Source organism: Ambystoma mexicanum, chromosome 6q (assembly GCF_040938575.1).
Source record: "Ambystoma mexicanum isolate Mex_15411 chromosome 6q, UKY_AmexF1_1, whole genome shotgun sequence".
Lineage (NCBI taxonomy): Eukaryota > Metazoa > Chordata > Amphibia > Caudata > Ambystomatidae > Ambystoma > Ambystoma mexicanum.
The window spans coordinates 1,614,335,852-1,614,348,975 of record NC_090937.1 but is presented as its reverse complement, the minus strand read 5'-3'; the positions used below and the strand labels follow the sequence as shown (position 1 = coordinate 1,614,348,975).

Below are 13,124 nucleotides of genomic sequence, written 5' to 3'. Positions count from 1 at the left end.
CTGTACCATGAGGCACGGCTTTGCTAGTTTATACACCTACCTGATTGTCACTGTATGCATGATGTAGCCCCCGTACCATGTAGCATGGCTTTGCTAGGTTATGCACCTACCTGATTGTCACTGTATGCATGATGTAGCCCCCGTACCATGTAGCATGGCTTTGCTAGGTTATGCACCTACCTGATTGTCACTGTATGCATGATGTAGCCCCCGTACCATGTAGCATGGCTTTGCTAGGTTATGCACCTACCTGATTGTCACTGTATACCTGATGTAGCCCCTGCACCATGAGGCACGGCTTTGCTAGTTTATACACCTACCTGATTGTCACTGTATGCATGATGTAGCCCCTGCACCATGAGGCACGGCTTTGCTAGTTTATACACCTACCTGATTGTCACTGTATGCATGATGTAGCCCCCCCCATACCATGAGACGTGGCTCTGCAAGATTATGCTTCTCTAGAAATACCTGTATGTTGCTACCCGTATATTGGGCTTAGCACCCTCATGCCTGAGGGTTTGGTGTGCTGCTATACATGCAAAAAAATAAAATAAATACAATATCTGCACTTGTTTCACAGTCGACAGATTGACAGGTGATACAAAGAGTGCAAAGCACTTTCATTAAGCATGCAGTACTTGAGGATTTAAACATCGGGGCCCACAGTGGTTTCTTAGTTGAACCTCGGATACGAGTGGCTCTCTTCCAACACAGGTGATAGATAATAAGGGCAAGTGAGTTTGTAAAACAGAACGTTACCATATCTCGTTCATATGTGATTGCCCCGAATGTAGTCACCTCCCTCAGTAACTATTGAACCGGAAGAGAACACGATTCACACTGAAGCAATTATATTCAGGCTGAACTTTTCTGCTGATCAGTTTCTAAAATGTCTGTTCTTGGTGGTGTAATAATAACTTTTACCATTTTATAACACTACTCTTATGTCTGTATACAGATAAGTAAAGCCCTTTGCAGCAGTTGGGCTGAATGTCACTGCCTTCATGCGTTTTGGGAATAGGAGTGGATCAGACGAGTACGTCACTGATAAACTCAGCCCCCTCACCGCCCTCATATTAGAACAACAGTAGAAGAGCCCTTTGTGTGGCACCATGTATTGTCCCAATGAGTATAAGAGACATTATGCACTCAGACAACCGTATTGAATGTACACTTGCACTGAGATGGTGAAAGAAGAGGTGTAAGTGCACACTGACAGCTGCAGAGTGATGATATGCAAATACTTAAAGAATAAAGATGTAACTGAAGTAACAAGAGAAACATGTAGTTGAATATGAAATAACTAAGACAAAGTGAGTGTACATACGCAGAAATGCAAGACAGCTGAGAGATATAGAAGCCTGCTGCAGAATAAATTGCAACATGATTAAAGCGGCCATGTGAAAAAGATGGATCAGCCAAGCTACCTCGGAGACAGACCAGGGCTGCAGAGTCAGGAGATGCTGGGAAAACAGCTTTGTGTGAGGAGCAAAGAGGAGTCTATTGGCCTGGGATCAAGGATACACCATCAAGGAATAATTGCCAGGCACAAAGGGTGTCAAGAGGATAAGCAATGTATGTAAGACATATTTCTCTTAGATTAAGCAAAGCAACAAGTGCCAAGTATTGGACAATCAAGGATGAGAAAGGCGTATGCAAGATGGAGTGATCATGTCTCCAGAGGTCACGAAGAGTAATAGCACCCAGAACAATGAAATCAAATATCAATAAATAAATGGTCGAAATGGACATAATCGTGTTCTCCTCACATGTGATTCAGAAGTCTAAAACAAGTTCCACATGAAGATAATGATAGGTCTACATTCCCTGAAAAGTCCCAGAGCAGAGAACAAGATGCAAGTTTAACTATAAAGATGAAGCCTTGCCTTGGGGCCTGACCAATGAGAGGTGATGGACTTATTGGGCAAGTGGGTAGTAGTCTGACGTTGTTCTCTGCACCTGGGTTTCGTTTTGCTTACATGCCGCTAACGAAAGTCCAAGATTGGGGGAGAATGCCAACCAATCATAGGAGTCTATGTAGCAACATGCTATACAGTGAAGCACAGACCAATCTGCTGCTCTTAATTTGCTATAATCTATATTATACGTATTTGGAGGTGGTTCAAGGTGTGCCTACCAGATATGGGGCACCCAGTAATATTACTAATACTTAAGTGATATATAGGTACATATGCTCTCCTACCCAGTCCCTCTTTTGAATAGGTTTTTAAGTTTTCCATGTAGGATGATGTCATAGATAACGCACATCGAGGTATAAAACCGTTGTGTAATCAAAATTGATTTGTGAGTGCGTGGACTGCAATGCGTTGTTCGCCAGATTAACCTACTTTATTGAATTGATAACAAAGTAGTACTTTGCTATATTCTTTGAGTCTGTCCGGTTACTTGGGTCTGAGATCAATATTGGTAATTCCACCAATTGGTAATTGAGACTCTTCAAGGCGCTAGAGCACAGGTTCAGTCACGCAGAGCGACGCCACAATTACTGCATGAAATGTTGTATTTGGGTGCACTTACCGTCGACATACTAATCACGACAAACCAGCGTAGGATGTCGGGCAGCTTGTAGGCCGTCACATAAGTAGTTCTCTCAACCCACATGGTCTGTAAAGTTATGAAAAGTCCAGGATTAAATGCAGAGCAAGAGTAAAAACACGACACCACACTACATAAAATGTTGTTTCCCTTTCTTACCGCAAACTCATTCTCTGGGTCCTTGGGCCCTTTGCGGAAGGGGCGGGAGTAGCTGAACTTTTGCACATTGTTGGCTTTGAAGAAGCTGAAAGGAAAGAGTGAACAGTAAGAAGCACACAAACTATGACTCTGCTACAGTATCAGGAGCCACAAGGCCTCATAAATCATACTACAGTATCAGGAGCCACAAGGCCTCATAAACCATGCTACAGTATTAGGAGCCACAAGGCCTCATAAACCATGCTACAGTATCAGGAGCCACGACGCCTCATAAACCATGCTACAGTATCAGGAGCCACGAGGCCTTATAAACCATGCTACAGTATCAGGAGCCACGACACCTCATAAACCATGCTAGAGTATCAGGAGCCAGGAGGCCTCATAAACCATACTACACTATCAGGAGCCACAAGGCCACATGAACCATGCTACAGTATCAGGAGCCACAAGGCATCATAAACCATGCTACAGTATCAGGAGCCACGACGCCTCATAGACCATGCTACAGTATCAGGAGCCACGAGGCCTTATAAACCATGCTACAGTATCAGGAGCCACGACACCTCATAAACCATGCTAGAGTATCAGGAGCCAAAAGACCTCATAAACCATGCTACAGTATCAGGAGCCAGGAGGCCTCATAAACCATACTACAGTATCAGGAGTCACAAGGCCACATAAACCATGCTACAGTATCAGGAGCCACAAGGCCTCATAAACCATGCTACAGTATCTGGAGCCACAAGGCCTCATAAACCATGCTACAGTATCAGGAGCCAGGAGGCCTCATAAACCATGCTACAGTATCAGGAGCCATGAGGCCTCATGAACCCTGCTACAGTATCAGGAGCCACGACACCTCATAAAACACGCTACAGTATCAGGAGCCATGAAGCCTCATAAACCATGCTATAATATCAGGAGCCATGAGGCCTCATAAACTATGCTACAGTATCAGGAGACACAACACCTCATAAACCATGCAACAGTATCAGGAGCCACGAGGCCTCATAAACCATGCTACAGTATCAGGAGCCACAAGGCCTCATAAGCCATGCTACAGTATCAGGAGCCACAAGGCCTCATAAACCATGCTACAGTATCAGGATCCACAAGGTCTTATTAACCATGCTACAGTATCAGGAGCCATGAAGCCTCATAAACCATGCTTCAGTATCAGGAGCCACAACGCCTCATAAACCATGCTACAGTATCAGGAGCCTCAAGGCCTTATTAACCATGCTAAAGTATCAGGAGCCACGAGGCCTCATAAACCATGCTACAGTACTAGGAGCCACAGGGCCTCATAAACCATGCTACAGTATCAGGAGCCACAAGGCCTCATAAACCATGCTACAGTATCTGGAGCCATGAAGCCTCATAAACCATGCTACAGTATCAGGAGCCATGAGGCCTCATAAACCATGCTACAGGATCAGGAACCACAACGCCTCATAAACCATGCTGCAGTATCAGGAGCCACGAGCCTCAGAAACCATGCTACAGTATGAGGAGCCACAAGGCCTCTTAAACCATGCTAGAGTATCAGGTACCACAACACCTCATAAACCATGCTACAGTATCAGGAGCCATGGGGCATCATAATCTATGCTACAGTATCAGGAGCCATGAAGCCTCATAAACCATGCTACAGTATAAGCAGCCACGAGGCCTCATAAACCATGCTACAGTATCAGGAGCCACAAGGCCTCATAAACCATGCTACAATATCAGGAGCTGCACGGCCTCATAAACCATGCTACAGTATCAGGAGCCACAAGGCCTCTTAAGCCATGCTACAGTATCAGGAGCCACAAGTCCTCATAAACCATGCTACAGTATCAGGAGCCACAAGGCCTCATAAACCATGCTACAGTATCTGGAGCCATGAAGCCTCATAAACCATGCTACAGTACCAGGAGCCACAAGTCCTCATAAACCATGCTACAGTATCAGGAGCCACAAGGCCTCATAAACCATGCTACAGTATCTGGAGCCATGAAGCCTCATAAACCATGCTACAGTATCAGGAGCTTCAAGGCCTTATAAACCATGCTAAACTATCAGGAGCCACGAGGCCTCATAAACCGTGCTACAGTATCAGGTGCCATGTCGCATCCTAAACCATGCTACAGTATCAGGAGCCACAAGGCCTCATAAACCATGCTACAGTATCTGGAGCCATGAAGCCTCATATTGTGGAGATTAATGGTAGCAACCAGATCGAATAAACTGAAAGGCCAAAATGTGCAGAAATACCTTCTTGTCATGGGAAGGCGCACTGGCAGAATGAAAAGCTAGTCTCAAAACCACAACAATGCCAATGTGCCTAATGAATTCAAATGTATGTACTTCTGCAAATAAAGCAAGGAACATGTGAAAAATGAAACCAGGATGCAGAAGTGGAAAGGCCCATAGTTGACTAATAGACAGAAGTGAGAATTTCACGTGCCTCACATCAAAATGCTGTGTGCATTGCAAATTAAGAGCACAAGATGGGCCTTGCATGCGAAATTCAAAGCCATGAAAGTACCTTGACTGAAGTTGACTTTTGAACACTAGCAGCCTTGCTAACAAAAGAAAGATGCCTTGAAAATGTGGGCATTCTACAGTTTGGAAGGAAATAACTGTTTAACAGTGAAACTCCCTGGCCTAAACCATGCAAATGTAGTTCATAAAGTGAAGTGGACATTGATGTCATGATGAGAGATATTAAAAGGCTTCACATGAAAAGGAAATGCAACAGATTGGAAAGGAAGTATTTCTATTCTTCCGGGCACAGAAGGCTGGTGTGAGGGTAATGACTTTTCCCCTGAAAGTTAAACACAGTCACCTTCCCCCATCACATGCTCTGCTCTGTTGTCTGTCTGAAAGTCACTTCCTTTGAAGTTTCAGGGTAGAGAAAAGAGGTGTAAACATTCATGACAGAGGAATGCATTTGTGTGGCTGGATCACCAGAATGGCCACCCTTCATGGGCTGAACTTTGTAAAATCCCCACAATTCAAGACATTTTGTGGACCATTCCTGGGCTGGCTGGAGAGATGCCCTTTATTTAGGATTGGCACATGATGCCAGAGACCCATCTGGCCAGCAGAATAAGATCACTTCTGGACCTCTGACTTCACAAGAGTGATCAATGGATTTACACCTGGCCAAAATCAACAATGGAGCAGAGAGTCCTGGGGCACATGTTTCAGGATAAATGAAACCTACTGGACAATGGAACTGAAACATATGCATATAATTAAGAGAGGCCAATATGATTGTATGCAGAATCATACTTTGTGGATTTTCTCTGGAACGGTAAGTCATAGGGAAACCATTCGAATAACAATTTAAAGCTTATCCCAAGATCCGGTTGTTTATTTAATTATCATGAAAATTCGACATTGGGAACTCAAGCTACAACCTAAAATGTATTTCTAGCTCCCGAGAAAAGGTGGTGAAGCAGAATCTTGGGGAGTCTTTCGCCTAGTGAATCATGTAAATAGATGTAAAATGTGTTGATGCTGTCGCATTAACACCTGAACCGGCGGGCCGGATTGGTTGTTAAGGCTATTAGCACCCCGGGTTACCAAGTGGCAACCCGGGGTGCTAAGAAAAAAGGATTTTCCTTCCTACAATTGGATATGTGCTGCATTCCGTTGTCCGAAGGAAAATCCTTTACCAACATGACCGCCATGGAAAGGGAAGGCGGTGCTCCGCACACATCCCCTCTTCCCTTTCCATGGGGGCTGTTCTGCGCAGAGAGGAAGGTGCGGCTGCAAGTCGCAATACGGTAGGTTGGGGGGATTAAAAATATAAAAAGGGGGTGGGGGTGGGCGAAGATGGCGGCGGGAGGAGCCGGCCGTCAGGTGGCTTGGAAGGCAGGCTTACACCAGCGATTCAAGCCTGTGTCTCTAGCCACCTGATTGGCTGGCTCCCCCAAGCGGGTGCTAATGACTTTAATTATTTGTGTGTAAACTGTGAAAAATTGCTGTTCGCACATGCAACCTCCTGCCGGGATGAGAGTTAGTTCATCAATTGTGGAATGATTAGAGGAGTATGAACATATATATTATTTGGTGTTCATTTGCAAAATAAAGGCTTTTGCCACTTAGGACTTTTTGAGTGAAAACTGACATTTTTCCCATACTGACCACGCGGGGAAAGTTCGATTTCAGAATTGGGGCTTTGGTTTGTCAGGTAGTGGTTGGATAATTATAGTAGTTTTTTTATAATGTGCTTAATACCAAGAGGGTTCTAAGCGGGGACCAGGGGATCGAAGCTGTGGTCCTTGGCGTCGTCTTGCTTCCAAGGTGAGCACGTTTCACCGGCTCCCGGTCCTAAATCCTCAGGGGACTGGCTCTCCCTAGTTATACAACTTTATATCCGTCTATATAACCTTTCAGAGGGTACCTCATGATTTCCCAGTTCGGCCTGAGCGTGTGGGTACAGTATAGCATACAGTGGCATTTTTGGTAAATTAACTGGCAACATTTTGAACCGGTCCTGGAAGTTATACAAAGAAGCCGTTTCTGGGGGAATTAAGTTATATAGTCATCACCTTTCTTCACAGTGATATCATATACTGGGAATACATGCATTGCGTGCGTTACGTGAGGGTCCAGGAGTCGCCTCATCTTTATAGGTGTTTTTTGTCAGAGTGTCACTTTCCTTTCCTGCCATTTCTCTCTTTGGCTACGTCTACTGTGTGTCTCGGTGGAGAGTGTTCTTTTGTGTGTGTGTGAGACTGCAGCTATCATAGAGGGCATTTGTTTTCGTTCACAAGAGGTGTGAAATATCCAAAGATTGCATTGAGTTTGGGGATTTGAAGACCACTGGTGTAAGTAGTGGAGTTATCTAATGAGGTGTCCTGGACGGTATGTGCTTTCTGATGAAGTGACAACCATGCATGACCAGGACTGTATTTCAAACACGTTGGGGAAGTGGAAAGTTGTATTTATCACCCAATGCAGGTTATTTTGGGACGTAGTCTATGTTGGGTTAGAGGAGGTTGATAATGATTTAACATCTTCTAATGTGGCGTTAACACCATACCCGGTGGACACCATACCCGGCGGGCCGGATCTGTTGTCATCTGCTTGGGCCTAGTTAAAGGCCCGAGCAGAGTGAGGGCCTTGAAAGCGGGCCCCCGGGTCAATAACAGCCTATCCACCCACCAGAGAGGGTGTTAAGGCCATTACCACCCCACGTTACCAAAGCAGAAACCAGTTGTATGAAGGAAAATCCTTTACCAACATGGCCACCATGGAAAGACCCTCTTCCCTTCCCATAGTGGCCATTCTGCGCAGAGACAAAGGTGCGGCTGCAGCAATGAGTGCAGCCGCAGTCTTGATAATGTAAATTGGTGGCGGGATTAGAAATTAAAAAAAACGGGACTGGGATGTGGGGGGAAGATGGAGGCGGGGGAGCCAGCTGTCAGACGGCTTGGAACGCGGGCTTACACCCTCGGTGCAAGCCTGCGTTCCTAGCCACCTGATTGGCTGGGCCCCTCCAGAGTGCTAATGTATGTAAAGCACTAATATTGATATTGATCTATTCATCCATAAGGCATCTGTTACTAGTAAAAGATTCAGGCATTGTGCAGTAAGGTGTATGGCCATTCTCTTGTTCAACAACAGGTTCCGCTCATTCGTTCAGATTGACCTTACTTTAGGTCATGTGTGTGCTTGGTATAGGCGCCGAGGGTGCGTAATGCATGACAGGGTCTTTCCTGACCATCATGCATTTTTTTAAAGTCTGACAGCAGAGATATTACCTGCTGCTGTCTTACTTGCATGTCTATTCCTCAAACAGGGATAGAAATATCATTTTTTACCACATTTTACAGTGACAGGCCCTTTAAGGGCACAACACGGTCACGTTTGGTCCCAGCACCCATGTCAGTGCTGGGTGCCTGTAGAGGATTAGTGGCGTGCGCACGCTCCCAACACTGATGTATTCAATGTGGCTGGCAAGCGCGTCATTTGCACTACAGCTCAGCCTCCTGGAAATGTGAAGGTCACCTATGAGAATAAGGTGACCCGCTCATTCCAAAGGTGGGAAATCTAAAAACAGTGCATCCTCTGTTGTATTTTTAGATGCACACTTTTTTGAGTATCTGGACCAAAATCTACATTTTTGAGTTAGTAAAATTCAGACACCACAATATGAGGGGGGATGGAGGGAAGAAGGGAGAAAGGGGAGACATTGGCCAGATTGGGAGAGATGGGTTAGAAAACAGCAAGAGAGCAGTGGGCCAGATTGGGAAGCGGTGTGCAAGAGAGCAGAGAGGGAGCGGTTGGCCAGAGGTGGGGCGGTGGACAGAAAGCAGAGACGGAGCGGTGGGCCAGAAATCAGACGGGGAGCAGAGGACCAGAAAGCAGATGGAGCTGCAGACTATAGGAAGATCGGTGGGCCAGAAAGCACCGGGGGAGTGGATGGCCGGAAAGAGGCAGAGAGATGCAGAATGGGGGAATAGATGGGGGAAGAATGCGATAGAATGGGAGAAAGGATGCCAGATGCAGAAGTAGCACAAAAGAATGAACAACTCTAGACTTCAGGAGGAACTGGGGATATGAAGGTGTGAGTTGGGAGCATTGTTGGGATTATGGCGGGGGCTGGGGAGTGTAAGTTGTGACTTGGCTTTGTGACAGAGCTTGTGAGTATGCACATGACTGACAGAGTCAGAGGTTTGGTAGTGTATGTTGTGATGGGGAGTTGGCGAGTCTGCGGGTTGTTGGTTAGTGCAGTGTATGGGTGCTTAGTTGAACGGAGAAAAGAGATGGTTAATATTTGCACCATTATAACGGATATTGATCACTAAAGTTAACAATATTAAATAGACATGCACAGTAACACAACAAAATAGAGAAAAACAAACACTGTTATGTCAAGCCATGTACATCTGGGACTCTTCCTAATAACTGGATTCAAAGGTGCAAATAATGACAAGCTGGTTCCTGGTCGCCTCGCACACAGCCTCTTTCTTTGAACCTGTGACACGTACACCTTCTAGTCAATAAAAATGTGCAGCAATAAATATAAATTTGTGCCGTAAAATGAGCAATTTCCTACTGCGATATACTGGGGGGTCTAAGTATAAGCTTCAGGCATCAAGAGGCGGGGATTTTCGTGGGTTGGAGACAAAGTTGGAAGCAACACATGGGTATAATGAAGTAGGGAAAGCCTATTTGTTAGCATTGGTCTAATTAAAGGTATATGCCATTTTGTTTTGAAAGCCAAAGTAAGAAAGATGCAATATGGAATTTTTTTTTAAATTGATGATTTGGAACATCAACGGATTAAGCAAAAATAAAAAGCAGGATGCAACACTTGCATGTATGGTTTGGTTGTATGTTATGTTATGGTATGTATGGTTGTATGGCATGGCATGGTTGTGAATAGGACATTTCGTTCTTATCAAATTGTAAGGGACTCTTCTAACTCATAGAGACGTCTATATGTGGTTGTGACCAAGCTGAATAGACAACCCATGAGCCGCACAGCGGTCTCTTAAGGAAAGGAGGGGCGCAGCGGCGCTTCTCATTTCGAGATCATGCACTCAGTTGTTGATCACTGTGCTGGGTGGGCTGCATCCTGCTCAACCAAAGGTATTCCGGAAGTTGGCATAGCATACTTCTATGGCTCTAATTGTGATAATAATATACCATTAAATACATACTATTGTATTACAAATTGAGGTGGACAAAATAATGTTCACGGGTGAAGCGAAAAGTGTGTAAACCGCTTCTGCCCATTCCACAAAACCCGCATTACAGTTCCGCCGCAACTGAAATTCCTGCCAGTTTCGTGAAGCTTTGCTCGGAGCATGGTGTGTCGCTCCCGTGTTAGTTCCGTGTAGCCTGTCCAGAGCTCCTTTATATCTGTACTATGTTAGCGACACAAGACACTCTGTGCAGGTCTTTTTTTGATTCATACTAGTTTTGTGCAGCGGCACGAGAAACTTTGTGCGGTTTCCACCGACCCTGCTAGTTTTGTGCAGCGGCACGAGAAACTTCCCCCGGGTTTACTTTAGATCCGTACTAGTTTCGTGTTGAGAAACTTTGCATGTTTTGTTTTTAACTTTGCTAGGTTCACGTCGCGACACGAGACACTTTGTGCCGCTCTTTTTGATTCATGCATGGTTCAAGTAGTGGCACGAGAAACATCTGGGCAGCTTTCTGTTCGATTCATGCTAGGCTCGCACAGCGGCACAAGAAACTTTGTGCGGCTTGTTTCAGTTCGTGTAACGGCACGAGAAACGGAGGAGTGGCAGAACGGCGGATTGCTGTGAAAAGGATCAAACTCTTACAGCGTTCGCTTTTGCGGATGGTGGAATGGAATTTATCAATTTGACCAGCCCTAACTACAAACACTCTAAGGCAGGTGTCTGCGGCCTGTCGCTCTCCATGTCTTTTGAGCAATGGCGCCTATGATCACTTACCTTTACATTTGCTGACTAGGGAAAATACGAGTTGTAGTCCAAAACATCTGGCGCACCAAAGTTTACACCTAGACCAATTGCAGTGTCACATGATTCTAATTGTGTTTTCAATCTGAGAACAAGTAGACTTTAAAAAACTAGAGAGCTATATCCACTATGAGCAAAGCGTTACATTTGCAGGTCATTTGCCACGAAAGCTAGTCATTCAAAGCTAATGCACACAAGCTCCCAGTTGTAGACTGTCCAGGACACTCCAGTGACAATCCTCTGTGGGACCTTTGAGAATGTCTGCAAGTCTTCTGGGATCTGTGACCTCAGAAGTTCTAGGGTGAGATGGATGACCTGCTGCTCTTCCCTTTTCATTGGACAGCCTCTCCACGCCCAGCCCTCTTTCCCTTTCCATGCATCCATACGGGCACTCTGCTCATGCAGCTCCCTTAAGCTTCCCACACCGCCACTACCACCGCTCTCATTGGCTTCTTCCATCCGTTTTCACTTAAACATTTTTTTGAGGTATGGATTTTCACTGCACCTGCATCCCCCTTTTAATCCCTCTTCATCATGTTTCTTGATGAATTATATGTCTTTTTCAATTCCTGCACTAGATGGAACATTCTGATTATTGTATTGTATTGTATTTCATATAAACCTAAGCCTGTTTACAGCCATTAATACTAAGGTATAAATGGGTTATTTAATAGAAATGCACAATCGGTTTGTGCCATTCCACAGTACATACCCCTTTCGGCGGCGTAAGCCCATGAAGCACCTACTGTTGCCCACATGTGGCAATCTTAGGTCAAGCATTATTAGATTCTATGTTCTGGCCTCATTTTCCATCCATGTTCAGCTTCTGAAAGATGGCGCTTCACTGCTGCCATCCTATCATGGATGGCCATCACATTCCCAGGAACACTCTTCCTAGGGCTTAGCCCAGCCACTGCCAGCCGTACCCCAACACAATCTTGGCACTGTCCACTTACGCCAAATAAATGTCTGCTTATTCCCTGAAGTGCCAACTTTTATCCTGGACCATAGTATGCTTTAGCGTGCCAGGTTACGCCTTGGTGCTGCTATGATATGGCTGCCATCTGCCCTAATAGACCTTGCCACTGCAAATGTAGGGCTTGAAGCTGCCCGCCTGGCGCAGGTACCTTCTTCGTACAGCAGTGAAGAGCCATTACATGTCCTGACACTGTCATCTTAGGCCAGATACTGACAGATCATTCACACGTGCTGTCATTATACACATATGCCGTATCATGTCCAAGCATACATACATATTATAGCAGCAAGATGGCCTTGGGTCATAGCAGTGCTTAAGAAGTGTGGAAAACGTAACATAACATAACATGCATGCAATGAGATGCCATCATATGCCCAGGGCCTATCAGTAGCACCACCACGCCATGAAGGTATGGTCCAGGAATGTTCTAGTGCTCTGTGACAGCATACATGCTACACATAAGAAGCCCCCACAGCAGGTGGTGGTCTGTGCAGCCCCATCCTCAGGCAAGAGGCACGTCACCCAAGTCTCGGCTGCTTTCTTGCCCCTAGTGATTTCCGCCAGCTGCCCCAATCGACCCCAAATCTCTGATCATCCATTGCTCTCAGAAGGCTGTTCCTCACAGATGAGGTCTTGCCCCCAGGAACCCCTGCCCATATTCTCAAGCCTCAGATGGATCTACTCTTCTACCTTTAGAACCCCAAAAGTCAAATCCATGCTCACCATTCGCTGCTTGGGGTCAACTGTGCGGCCCATACATTGACGCGCCAAGGCAATCCTATAGCTTTTTGCAATGAATAACTCTTATGGATATAGGTGGGTAACCCGAGTAGCACCTATAATATGAGTGCCCATGGACAATTGCATTTCTAGTGTTCTGTTTATTAAATAGCCATTATTATTATTGCCCTTTTTATCTTTATTAATTGCTTGATTCAATTGAGATTATTTCAGTTTTGGAAATTAAGTGC

General features: G+C 45.3%; 1 protein-coding gene across 1 annotated transcript in view; it reads right to left on the bottom strand.

Moving 5' to 3' along the window:
- LOC138516908 (dedicator of cytokinesis protein 2-like) overlaps window positions 1–13,124 on the bottom strand; it is a 2,920,848-nt gene that overhangs the window by 78,255 nt on the left and 2,829,469 nt on the right. Inside the window, exons 44-45 of the mRNA XM_069632364.1 lie at window positions 2,719–2,803; window positions 2,542–2,628 (exon numbers count right to left, since the gene is read on the bottom strand). Coding sequence (XP_069488465.1) covers window positions 2,542–2,628; window positions 2,719–2,803 — 172 coding nt within the window. The remainder of the gene's footprint in view (window positions 1–2,541; window positions 2,629–2,718; window positions 2,804–13,124) is intronic.